The following is a 13,563-nucleotide window of genomic DNA, read 5'->3' as shown; positions in this document are numbered from 1 at the left end:
CGCGGGGGTGGACCCCCGCTGCTGCAGCCTCAGCCTCGGTTCCTCCTCCTCCTCCTCCCAAGGGATCCCAGGCTGCAGCAGAGGACATTGGCAAGCCCAGGCAAAACCCGAATGCTAATTACCGCCGCTAAGGGAGCAGGTTCCTCACACCCCTGAGCAGTGCCCAGCACACGGGCACAGCACCCCGCGAGCAGGGGACCTGCAGGAACGGGGACAACCCTGGGTGCCCACGGCCGCTCTCACCTGTACCAGTTGGTAAGGGTCATCATGATGTAGAGGGCGGCGAGGAGGAGGCAGAGGTGGAAGAAGGTGTAGTTGTAGGAGACTCCCTCCTGCTCGTTGTCGTAGGCGCGATGCACTCCGCCCTCCTCCGCCCCGCCTGGCCCGTCCCCGGCCCCGGCCCCGCTCTCCTCCGTCAGCATCAGCTTGTTCACCTGCGGGTGGTCCGAGCAGCGCAGGCTGCGGGCACAGGGGCAGCGGGGTCAGCAGCACTGCCCCCATGGCGGGGCTGCTGTGCCCGGGGCACTCTGGGGGGCGGAGGCTGTGGGGAAACCCTAAAAACTCTGCCTGTGGCCCTTGGCCAGCTCTGCAGCTCTCCTGGAGCCCCTTTGGGTATAGGACAGGGCAGTTTGGGGTAGGCAGGTTGTGGGGAACCCCAAAATCTCTGTCACCCTGGGCCAAAGCCTGTCTCAGATATCTTGTATGAAAAATCCTTTCCTTAGGAGTTTTCCTCCTGAGAAGCTGAGAGGCCTCAGGAACAAAATGTAAACAATGGTTATCTGCTGCTGTGGAATGCAACAGGTGGATCTGTGATTGGTCTCATGTGGTTGTTTCTAATTAATGGCCAATCACAGTCAGCTGGCTCAGATTCTTTGTGCGAGCCACAAACCTTTGTTATCATTCCTTCTTTTTCTATCCTTAGCTAGCCTTCTGATGAAATCCTTTCTTCTATTCTTTTAGTATAGTTTTAATATAATATATATCATAAAATAATAAATCAAGCCTTCTGGAACATGGAGTCAGATCCTCGTCTCTTCCCTCATCCAAGAACCCCTGTGAACACGGTCACAAGAGCCCCTCTCCAGCTCTCTCAGAACCCCTTTGGGCACTGAAGGCTGACTGGAACCTTCTCCAGATCAACAAGAGAATGAAGGGTGAGGTTTTGCCCCCGGGTAGAACAACCCCAGGCTCCCGTGTGGAATGGGACCATTCAGCTGGAAAAGAGCTCCAGGAAAGGCCCTGGGGGTGCTGCTGGGCACCAGGGGGACATGGGGCAGCCTCGAGTCCCTGCTGCACAGGGTGAGAGTGTCTGGGCTGGTCAGGCAAAGCTCTGCCTGCAGCTCGAGGGAGGGCATCCAGCGATCTGCTTTGATAAGGCCACCCCATGGCAGGGGCTCTGTCCTTGGGGCCATCCCCAGGACAGGCAGAGCAATTTGGGGCTGTGGGGAAACCCTAAAGCTGTGACTGTGGTCAGGCCTGTGTCCCTGGGGACAGGGATGGCTGGACAAAGAGCCTTTGGTGACAAAAGCCCTGGGCCAAGGTGTGACCTCCCCTCCAGAGGCCCCTCCCATGGCTCTGTGCTCGGGGCTGGGGCTCTGGGGCTGTTTGTGGGCCAGGGGGATGTGAGGGGCAGCAAGGACAAAAGCCACCAGCCTGCACCCCCTGCCAGCCCCCCCGGGGAGGCCGAGGGAGAACCAAAGTGCAGCCCCTGCCAGGAAAGTTCCTCCTGTGGGGCCTCCAGAGGCGCTGCCCAGCCCAGGGCACAAAGGCCTGGCTGCCTGTGGCCCTGCCCGCCCCGCCCAGCCTTGGCCGTGTGTCCCGCAGGCTGTGCCCCTGCGGCTGCACACACGGACACGAGCACAGTGCTCACCTGATGAAGAGGGTGCAGAGGATGAAGATCACCAGCCCCACGATGCTCGGGGCGTCCCACCAGCTTGTCAGGGGCTCGGGGGCCGTGGCTGAGCCAGTGCTGTTCCTCAGCAGCAGCGTGGGGTTACAGCGCTGGCCTGGGGGACACAGAGGGACAGACCCCCACTGCAGCCAGTGCTCCTGCCCCAGCCACCCCTCCCCAAAGCCCAGGCGGGTCTGGCTTACTCGGCACGTTGGCCAGGGCGGTCCAGGTGACGTAGATGGTGTAGAGGGTGATGAGGGATGCCTGCAGCAGCCCCGAGTGTGGCTGAGCCTCCTGCAAAAACAACAGTGGGTGCTGGGAGTGCTCCTGTACCCCGGGGTGACACAGCCCTGCGTGCTCCTGTACCCCGGGGTGACACAGCCCTGTGTGCTCCTGTACCCCAGGGTGACACAACCCTGGCTGCTCCTGGGTGCTCCTGTACCCCAGGGTGACACAGCCCTGGGTGCTCCTGGGTGTTCCTGTTCCCCAGGGTGACACAGCCCCAGCTGTGGGGTGCTCCTGTACCCCTCGGTGACACAGCCCCAGCCCCCTGGGTGTTCCCCACTGCCTCACCTGGATCTTGGGCAGGATGGACACGACCGAGACGATGAGGCAGAGGATGAGGTTGATGCTGATGAAGGCCTTGCCCTCTGTGCAGCCCTCAGGCTTGGTGTAGTAGACGTAGAGCAGCACAATAGACGCGATTGAGGCGGCGTAGAAGATGAAGGTGACGGTGCAGAGGGCTGGGGGAGGACACCAAAGAGGCTGGAGCAGTGTCACAGACATCTTTTATGGAAAATCCTTTCCTTAAGATTTTTCCTAAGGAGAAGCTGAGAGGCCTCAGGAACAAAATGTTAACAATGGTTATCTGCTGCTGTGGAATGCAACAGGTGGATGTGTGATTGGTCTCATATGGTTGTTTCTAATTAATGGCCAATCACAGTCAGCTGGCTCGGACAGAGAGTCCGAGACACAAGCCTTTGTTATCATTCTTTCTTTCTTTTTCTATTCTTAGCTAGCGTTCTGATGAAATCCTTTCTTCTATTCTTTTAGTATAGTTTTAATATAATATATATCATAAAATAATAAATCAGCCTTCTGAAACATGGAGTCAGATCCTCGTCTCTTCCCTCATCCTTGGACCCCTGTGAACACGGTCACAGAGCAGAGCCCCCAGCTCAGCCTGACCCGGCGCTGGGATGAGCTGAGCCCCAGAACGCGGGTACCCAGCAGACCCACCTGCGTACCAGCCCTTGGCGCTGCCCTGCTCCGCGTTGTGCAGCCACCGCTGGCTCCAGGAGTGCGCCAGGTCGATGAGCAGCACCAGCTGGATGAGGATGAACAGGAAGGAGCCGACCACACCGAAGTAAAACCAGACTTGAGGGGAGGAGAAGAACCACGGAAGAAGGTTTTGAATTAAGACCTTAGAATCGACGAGACTTTTTCGAACAATGACTTGTAAGTATTGTCAGGCGTAATTTATGCCCTTTCAACTGGCTGGACTTTCACAGCGTTAAATTGCTGTGTTGTAATATAGCAATGCTTAGTGCAAGCAAGAACATGTTTTGAGCAGGTAATAAGCAGAAATATTATAGTAAAGCTACGAAACGCAAGTAATAAACGACACGATTATGAAAGTTTCTTTTTAGGTGAACAGAGAGGGGGAATTGTGGGAATCCACAAAATCAGAGGGTTTTGGGAAAGCTGCAAAAGGCAGGCCTCAGAGACAGCAGAACTGTGATTAGAGCTAAGCAGCAGCCATGAGATAGGTCAGCAGAAAATTATTTAAACGGTAGAAAAGCAAGGGCAAATAGAACAATGATCTGTGTATTAATGCTTGTCTGAATAGCTCTCTAAGCTACAGAAAAGTTTATCTAGCAAGATATTAGGAAGGTTGAAGCTTAATAATGGAGCTCTGTGCATTGTGTTTTAAGGTTCACAAGCAGGTATTGTATTTGAAATAAGCAAGCATTGTTTTAACCAAGGGTCCCTGTGCTTATAGTGCTTGGATAGAACTACTGTCAATGTGCTTTTGCTTTGTGTGATTGGTCAAAAAACTTATAAAGTGAGTTGTAACATTAAATTCTTGGTCTGCTGCCTGAGATGTGAGCTGCTGGCATCTTCCCATTGTCATAATCATGTAATGAGACTGATGCTGAAAAGTAAAACAGCTCAAGGCACATTCCACAGCAGCCCCATCCCGTTTGTGATTTGTACAGAGCCCCCAGCCAGCGTCAGTGCCCAGCAGGGCACGGGCAGCTCCTCACCTGAGGTGAAGGTGCCGTCGGGGATGTAGAAGGCGCCCACTGTGATCCCCACCAGCACCAGGAACTTGAAGAACCAGAAGCTGTGGGAGGAGAGAGGAGGCACTGTGTGCACGTGGCAGGGACAGGGATGGGGGTCCTGCCTGTCCCCACCCCAGGCTGTTGGATAGAAGTGGAAACAGGATGGGGGTGGAGAGGGTTGCTAGGGTTAGGAGTGTGAATGTGTTTAGGACTAGTGAGAGGTCCATTACTTTCACTTGGATTTGCACCAAGATGAGTGGCTCCTAAAACCACTGGATTACTATTGTCCTTTATACCACTGTCTGTGGTCCTGCTGGCACCTGGGCTCCCTGAGCTGGCCCACCCAGCTCATCCCAGCTCTCCATGACAGGGAGAGCTGAATCCTGCTGGGGTTTGTAGAGGTTTGCTGGGATTTGCTGGGGTGTGCTGGGATTTGCTGGGGTTTGCTGGGGTTTGCTGAGGTTTGCTGGGGTTTGCTGGGGTTTGTAGAGGTTTGCTGGGATTTGCTGCCCTGGATCTCCAGAGGCAGAGACTGCACCTTTCTCCAGGATCCCTGCTCCAGCAGAACCACCCCTGACACTGCAGGAGGGCTGAGCCACAATTCCAATGGGACTGCTGCCAGCACCCTGACCCACAGGGTGTCAGCTTGGGTTCTGACTCTGCCAGTGTTGGTTTAGTTCACTGCATTGTTTATTTTATCCTTTTATTTTTTTTCCCTTTCCCTATTAAAGAACTGTTATTTCCTGCTCCCATATTTTTGCCTGAGAGCCCCTTAATTTAAAATGTATAGCAATTGGGAGGGGTAGGGAGGGTTTACATTCTCCATTTCAGGGGAGGCTCCTGCCTTCCTTAGCAGACTCCTGGCTTTCCAAACCAAGACAATACTCAGACACAAGAGTTACCCTTTGGTGTCCTCCCGCACTCACCCGTTCTGCAGGGCGGCCCGCGGGTCCTTGCTGCTGCGCACGCACACCATGAGCACGGCAAAGAGGCAGAAGAAGGCGGCCATGGCGAAGCCCATGCGATACACGGCCTTGTGGCCTAGGAAGCTGCTGCAGTCCACCTTGGTCTGGACCCCCAGCACCGAGCCACTGCCTTCACAGAAACCGGGGAGCTGAAACAGGGGTGGGAGCGTGAGCATCACCTCAGCACGTCCTACAAGGAGTGATGGTTCTGGGAAGGTCTGGATGGAGATCTACTGGTTGGATTGAAGATCAGTTTCTCCATTGTGAAGCAGCCTCAGCTGTGGCTGTCCCTGGACCTCTGGAAGTGTCCCAGGCCAGGCTGGACAGTGTAGCCAATTTCTCTCCACAGAGAAAAGCAACGCACAATTTTCCCAAGAATATTTCTGGATTTCACATTCTCTGAACCTCAGAGAAAGGAAAAGCAATTCTTATCTCAATTGCTGTTCCTCTTGTTCACAAATGGAATGTATTGTGAAAGATTGTTTACCTGAAGGGAATTGATAATTGGATTCTGTGAGTGTTGTGTGAGTGTTGTTGTGTTGTGTGAGTGTTCTGTGTTCTGTTGGTGTGAGTGTTGTGATTCACTGACCAATTGAGTCCAGGTGTGTGTCAGGACTGTCAGCTGGGTCACGAGATGCTGGGCAGTGCAGTTGAGTGGAGTGCTTGGCAGATTCATTTCAGATGTAATGTGATATAGATGTAATATAGTATAGAATAATATAGTAAAATAATTAATTAGTCTTCTGATAAGATGGAGTCCTCCTCATCATTTCTCCCTTCATCAGGGGCAAAAATATCTACGACAGGACAGGGCTTGGAGCAGCCTGGGACAGTGGGAGGTGTCCCTGCCCATGGCAGGGGGTGGAAGGGCTTTCAGGCTCCTTTCAACCCAAACCATTCTGCAATTCCACACCCACCACGAGCCCTGGTGCCACCAAGGATGGGCCAGACCATGACTGCTCCAATGCCACGTGCCTGAGGTGACACAGATAAAGCCACCCAGCCGGTCAGTGGAAAGCTGGCATGAAACCAGCTCGTCCCTAAAGCCCAGCTCAGCTGGCAGAGCTCTGCTCCCTCCACCTGAAGTCCCTCCTCCCCAGTGAGCATCAGTTGAACCCCAAGTCATCAGCTGAACCCCAAAACACAGGATGTAGGAAACTTTCCTGGGAGACATCTGGGAAAACTAAAAATTGCAGGAAATGATCCCACTGCATTTTCCCCTCCGTGGAAAAGCAGGGCTGATAATGCCTGCCCCCAGTGAGATGCTCAGAGAAAAGAGGAACAAAAGCACATCATGACCCAAAAATTCACTTTTTTGATTCAGCCTCAAGTCCCCACCACAAGCTGGGTCGTTTCTTCCCAGCGACCTCCAGGAGTTCTTTACCTTGTGCAACTCCTTCTCCACGCCCGGGATTATCATGATGATGGACACGAGGGTGCCGAGGAAGAGGAAGAAGGTGAAGAGGAGGCGGGAGATGGTGGAGTTCTTGGCCGAGGGGCAGCAGCCACAGAGCAGGCACGGGGCAGAGCCACAGAGACACGACACCTGCAAGGAGAGCAGTGATCAGGGGAGAAACTGGCCCCAAAATACGTGTCCAGCTCGATCCTTAAGGAGATCAGCCTGGAAATCCACACAGCTGGCTAGAGCTACTCGCACCACAACCCACAGCCTGCAGGACCTCAGGGAAATGGCACCAAATTCCCCAAAATGTTGCTGAAAACTAAAAGAGCTGCAGGAACAGCCAGCGTGGAAAATGACACCCAGAGTCTGGAGACACCTTCATGTTTTTTACTCCATGCAAGGACCTGGTCAAAGCAAGCCCTGCCCTGCAGGAGCCTCCTTTCTGTACAAAAATGAGGTTTCCAAGACAATTTCAGGCTGCCCTTTCAGTCAAATCCAGGATGGGAAGATATTGGTATCAGCACCATGGGGCAAGCAACTCATCCCGCCGTCCTTCCCCTCTGCAAAGGCCACTTGACAGGTGGGGAAACTGAGGCACAGCAACCCCAAGAGTCCCCTGGCACCCCAAATCCAGCATGGGCAGTGCTGCCAGCTGCACGCCATTCCAGAGACTCCTGTTGCTGTGCCAGAGCAGGGAAATCCTGGCTGAGGAAAGCCAAACTCACTGATACCGAAACATTGGTGGGAGCTTGCTGCGCAGGGACAGGGCAGAATAAACCTTGTTCCCTTGGAACAGCTCCTCCTCTCCTGGACTTCAGCACAGCAGGCAGGGGAAGGGCTCTGCTCTCTCCTATGTTGAGGGATGTGCACGAGTTGTGTGTTTATTATTTGTGCTTCCAAATCAGCGTAAAAAGTGGACATGGCAGAAAACTACACCAGGTGTGGAGCTGCTGTGCGTGGCTCCCTCAGCGCAAGTGACCACTTTGATGCCCCCAAATCACCAAAGGTGGCTTTGAATATTTTTTAAGCATAAGCACACCATTATTTGTGAAAAATCCCCTCTTTCCTGACTTATTCATCTTATCCCATCCCAGCCCCATGAACAGCTGTGTTGAGCTGATGGTACCCACAGGAGCTGGGGTAGGTGAGAGAACCAAGAGATCACATGGAAACTCTCATCCTGCCCCTCCAGGAGCTGCTCAGAGTTATCACATCACGTTTTCAACTTGGAAGCACGGGAAAATGGCTCTCAATTAGAGACTGCTTCATTTCACCCTCATTAAATGCACCACGTGCATCAGAGCGCATTAAAATGCGCCAGCGTTACTGTATTTCCCTTCAAATTAAAAAAAAAAAAAGCAGAGCAACAACAAAAATCCCTTTAAATGCAGAATTACTGCATCATCGGATGGAGCAAAGCCCCTGAGTGCTCCATCCACACCTCCAGCTCCTCCTCCTTCAGTGCCAACTGGAAAAAAAAGCACCAGTCCCAAAATCAGCTGATCTGGACAGGAAAATCAGGAGGTTTGGTGTTGCTTAGAGAGCTGCGGATTTGGGGGTTCAGACCATCCCATCCCACCCCTGCCATGGCAGGGACACCTCCCACTGTGCCAGGTGCTCCAGCCTGGCCTTGGGCACTGCCAGGGCTCCAGGGGCAGCCACAGCTGCTCTGGCAATTCCAGCCCAGCCCCTGCCCACCCTGCCAGGGAACAATTCCCAATTGCCAAGATCCCATCCAGCCCTGCCCTCGGGCACTGGGAGCCATTCCCTGGCTCCTGTCCCTCCATCCTTGTCCCCAGTCCCTCTGCAGCTCTCCTGGAGCCCCTTCAGGCCCTGCAAGGGCTCTGAGCTCTGCCTGGAGCCTTCTCCTCTCCAGGGGAGCACCCCCAGCTCTCCCAGCCTGGCTCCACAGGGGCTCCAGCCCTGCAGCAGCTCCGTGGGCTCCTCTGGGCTCTCTCCAACAGGCACAAGGTTTTTGGGAGCCCGCAGCATCCCTGGAGGTTTGTTGTGCAGGATGACTCTCACACAGCCAAACTCCCTGGCTGTATCTCAGGTTTCACAGCTCTTGCTGCTGCTGAGGTAACAGGATATGGCATCTCCATCCCACTGCTCTGCTCTGTCACATGGGAATCCTCTGGATTCCTTTTAGGATGACTTCCTCAAAGCTCCTTCGCAGTGAAGCTAAGGAACCCTTTGTGCCCCACACTGACCCATCCAGCTGCCCGGGCACTCCTGATTCCAGTCTTCTTCTTTAAAAAACAATGGTTAACAGCAAGGAATACACTCCCAGCAGTGCTGGACACTCTGATTCTCCTTCCAAAGATTTTTAAAGCTGCCCCAAAATGTGAACAAGGTGAAGGGACAAAGAGCAGATGGAAAAAGCCAGGGAGGGAAGTGGCTGCAGCAGCAGGAGAGCCGGGGGTTAATGAGGAAGTGTCGGTTTTCAGCTGCTGGTGGATGATTAAACTCTCAGGTTTCACTGCCGACTTCCTCCTTGAGTGCAGCTCACCTACCTCGGACACGTCAGGGCTGCTCCCATCCCTGCTGCCCAGAGTGGGAGAGCGTGGAGAGAGCGGGACAAGGGACACGCCACATGGGCCCCAAATACACCCAGACAGCAACAGCACCCCAAAAACAGCACCCCAGCAACAGCACCCCAACAACAGCACCCCAAAACCAGCACCCCAAATACACCCATACAGCAACAGCACCCCAAAAACAGCACCCCAAAACCAGCACCCCAAATACACCCATACAGCAACAGCACCCCAAAAACAGCACCCCAAAACCAGCACCCCAAATACACCCATACAGCAACAGCACCCCAAAAACACCCAGACAGCAACAGCACCCCAACAACAGCACCCCAAATACACCCAGACAGTAACCCCACCCCAACAACAGCACCCTAAATACACCCATACAGCAACAGCACCCCAAATACACCCAAAAAGAGCACCCCAAATACACCCATACAGCAACAGCACCCCAAATACACCCAGACAGCAACAGCACCCCAACAACAGCACCCCAAATACACCCAGACAGTAACCCCACCCCAACAACAGCACCCTAAATACACCCATACAGCAACAGCACCCCAAATACACCCAACAAGAGCACCCCAAATACACCCAGACAGCAACAGCATCCCAAAAACACTGAGACAGCAACAGCACCCCAAACCCGGCACCCCAAATACACCCATGTAGCAACAGCACCCACAAACAGCACCCCAAATACACTGAGACAGCAACAGCACCCCAACAACAGCACCCCAAATACACCCATACAGCAACAGCACCCCAAAAACAGTGCCCCAAAATACACCCATATAGCAACAGCACCCCAATAACAGCACCCCAAATACAACAGCCCAACAATTTCACCCCAACAACAGCACCCAACCTCTACCAGCCCAACTACACCAACACCAGCCCAACACAACTGATCAAACTACACTACTCCAACACAACCCTCCCAAAAATATAATCCAGCAACATCACCCCAAACCCACCAACCCAAGAGCATCACCCCAACACCAATCCAAAAACACCCACCTAACACCACACTAATGACACCAACCTACACCACCAGTGCAATTACACCATCCCAAATTCACCACCACAACAACCCAACTACACCAACAGCAGATCAACTCCAGCAACCGATACCACCACCCCAACCACAGCCCAACTACACCAACACCAGACCAACAAGACTGACCGAGCTACACCAGTCCAACACCACCAGCCCAAAGACACCACCCCAACAACACCAAGACAAACCACGAACCCAACTACACTGCTCCCATTACATCATGCCAACTCCACCATCACCACACCACCCCAACATCACCCCAAGAACACCAACCCACCCCACCAGCCCAAATACAACAGCCCAATTACATCACCCGAACTCTACCACCCCAACAGCCCAACTACACCAACACCAGCCCAACACAACTGACCAAACTACAACCAACAACACCAACCCAAAAACAGCCACCCAACATCCCCCCAAGTACGCTGACCCACACCACCAACCCCATTACACCATCCCAGTTACATCATCCCAACAACAGCCCAACTACACCAGCCCAACACCACCCCAACAACTCCAACCCAACACCAACCCAGCTACACCACCCCAGTAATACCAACTCAAACACACCCACCCAACATCACCCCAACACCACCAACCCAACTACACCACGCCAATTACATCACCCCAACAACAGCAGCCCAACTACACCAACCAACCTACACCAGCCCAACATCACCCCAACAACTGCAACTCAAAAACACCCACCCAGCATCACCCCAACAGCACTGACCCACAGCACCACCCCAACAACACCAACCCGACAACACCAACCCAGTTACACCACCCCATCACAACCCAACTACGCCATCCCAGTTACACCACCCCACCTACACCTTCCCAGTTACACCATCCCAACTACACCACAACCGAACTACACCACCCCAGTTACATCACCCTAACTACAGCACCCCAATTACACCACCTGTTACACCATCCCCACCACAACCCAACTGCACCACCCCAGTTACACCACCCCAGCTACACCACACCACCCCATCACAACCCAACTACACCACCCCAGTTACATCATCCCATCTACACCATCCCAATTACACCACCCCATCACAACCCAACTACACCATCCCCATTACACCACCCCAACTACACCACACCACCCCATCACAACCCAACTACACCACCTGTTACACCATCCCCACCACAACCCAACTACACCACCCCAGCTACACCACCCCATCTACACCACCCCAGCTACACCACCCCACCACCACACTTGCCAGATGCCTTCACCCCAGCAGCCCCAGGTACACCCAGAGTGAGTCAACCCAAAGCGATGCCGAGCAGCCGGTGTTTGTCTGCTGCCAAATTAACGAGCAGCATGTTAATAAGCACCTCTCCCACCTCATCCCATCCCCAGGTTAATCAGCACCCGTCCCACCCCATCCCCAGGGTAATCAGCACCATCCCACCCCATCCCTACAGCCTGGTGGCCTCCCTGCCTGGCAGGTGGCCTTGGATTGGTGCCACCAGGTTGAGTGTCCCCAGGGGGTGTCCAAGGACTGGCGAAGCCTCCAGGCCTTGCTCTGGCTGGGGCAGCCTTCTGCTGGTGACCCCAAGCCTGTCACCCAGGAAGGGGGCTCAGAATGACCTCACTGCTCATGGCAGCCCTGGGCAAAGCCTGGAGGACCACAGGAGGCAAGGACAGAGAAATTCTCCTTTTGTGATTCAAGGTTTCACTCAGGAGCAGCTTGTGTGGGAAAGCGCTGAAGGAAGGGCTTGGCAATCTCGTGGTGCTGTGACTCAAGGGATGCAGGCAGAGCAGAGGGAGTTAGTCAGGATGTTCTTGTTAAAAATAACAATAAGAAAAAAAAAGGACTAAGGGGGTTTTCAGTTTGGTTTGGGTTTTTTTTCAGTGTTGTGGTTCTTCAGCTCAGACCGGTGCTAGAACAGCCCCACCAACCAGGCCCACTGGAAGGAACAACAAAATTAAGCAAAAGCTTCTTAAAAGTAATTATTTTTAATAATTACACAGACTAGGGGGAATGTTTCATTCAGTCTGGGGTTTTTTCAGTGTTGTTCTTCAGCTCAGACCTGTACAAAACCAGCCCCTGCATCAACGACTTCCACAGGAAGGAACAGGAAAATTAAACCTATACAATGACTCTACTGTTACCACAGTCTGAGCCACAACAGTTTTTTGGGGAAAAAAAATCCAGAATTCATACAGAAACCTCCACAGGCCTGCACTGGGGTAACTCCCTGCTTCCCCAATTCTCCATAAGGAGAAGCACAGGAATGTGTTACAAAGGGGGGCCTTGCAGACCCCCCTCCCTCCCATCCCTCATTTCCAAACATCCTGTTCGTTAAACCTCCAGCACTCAGAGGTCACGTTACAAAACAGGTCCCATTCCCAGGTCTCCAGGCCAGCAGCTCCCAGGCTGGTTCCACTGCCCTGCCCTGGCTCTGTGCCCACAGGTGAGGCAGTGCCAGGGCAGGAAGTGCTGCTGTGGGCAGGTGCCTGCGTCACCTTAACCACACACTCCACGTCACAAGGCACAGCACCCCAAATCACACAGCCTGAGCCTGCCCTGGGCCATGGCACCCCAAACAGACAGCCTGAGCCTGCCCTGGGCAATGGCACCCCAAATCACACACTGTGCACCTGCCCTGGGCCATGGCACCCCAAACAGACAGCCTGAGCCTGCCCTGGGCCATGGCACCCCAAACAGACAGCCTGAGCCTCCCTTGGGCCATGGCACCCCAAATCACACAGCCTGAGCCTGCCCTGGGCCATGGCACCCCAAACACACGGCCTGAGCCTCCCTTGGGGAATGGCACCTCAAATTACCTGCCCTGAGCCTGCCCTGGGCCATGGCACCCCAAAATCACACACCCTGCAGGTACCCTGGCCCGTGGCACCACAAATCACCTGCCCTGCACCCACCCTTGGCCATGGCACCCCACTCACAGCCCCCTGCACCCCTGTCCCAGCTCCTTCTCTTCCTCTGTCCCCACTTTGGGGCTCATCAGAGGAGCCAGGAAGGACCCCCAGCCTCTCATTGCATGGTGGGGCCAGGACCCCTCACTCCTCCAGGGCCAGCAGGACATGGCTGCTCTGGCCTCCCACCTCCCCCAGGCACCCTGGGGTGCGCCACCCACCCCATTCCCACCCCGTTCCCCTCACCACGGGCCCCAGAGCTCTCTGTGTCTCCCATGGATCCCCCAGCTGCAGGGGGATCCCCTGCTCCGAGAATCCCCCACACCTCCCCAGCCACCGAGGGGTGCACCCCCAGAACCCCCCATATCCAGGGGTGTAACCCCTGGGTATGCCCCACATCCCCCTGGTACACTGGGGAGCATCCTCTGGGGGTCCCCTGCATCCCCCCATACCCAGGGGTGGCTCCTGCCGGGGGTCCCCGGTATCCCCCGTGTACACAGGGGTGCACCCCCCAGGGG

The 13,563-nt window shown here is 54.4% G+C and overlaps 1 protein-coding gene across 1 annotated transcript in view; it reads right to left on the bottom strand.

Annotated features, from left to right (window-relative positions):
- The window catches only part of SERINC2 (serine incorporator 2), a 17,427-nt gene that overhangs the window by 1,389 nt on the left and 2,475 nt on the right, over nt 1-13,563 (bottom strand). The window contains exons 2-9 of the mRNA XM_031061873.1: nt 6,526-6,687; nt 5,103-5,290; nt 4,159-4,238; nt 3,131-3,268; nt 2,465-2,634; nt 2,095-2,185; nt 1,871-2,006; nt 244-459 (exon numbers count right to left, since the gene is read on the bottom strand). Of these exons, the coding sequence (XP_030917733.1) occupies nt 244-459; nt 1,871-2,006; nt 2,095-2,185; nt 2,465-2,634; nt 3,131-3,268; nt 4,159-4,238; nt 5,103-5,290; nt 6,526-6,561 (1,055 nt within the window). The 5' untranslated portion in view covers nt 6,562-6,687. The remainder of the gene's footprint in view (nt 1-243; nt 460-1,870; nt 2,007-2,094; nt 2,186-2,464; nt 2,635-3,130; nt 3,269-4,158; nt 4,239-5,102; nt 5,291-6,525; nt 6,688-13,563) is intronic.

This window comes from Geospiza fortis, unplaced genomic scaffold (genome assembly GCF_000277835.1).
Source record: "Geospiza fortis unplaced genomic scaffold, GeoFor_1.0 scaffold32, whole genome shotgun sequence".
Classification (NCBI taxonomy): domain Eukaryota; kingdom Metazoa; phylum Chordata; class Aves; order Passeriformes; family Thraupidae; genus Geospiza; species Geospiza fortis.
This window is presented reverse-complemented; position numbering and strand designations above follow the sequence as displayed.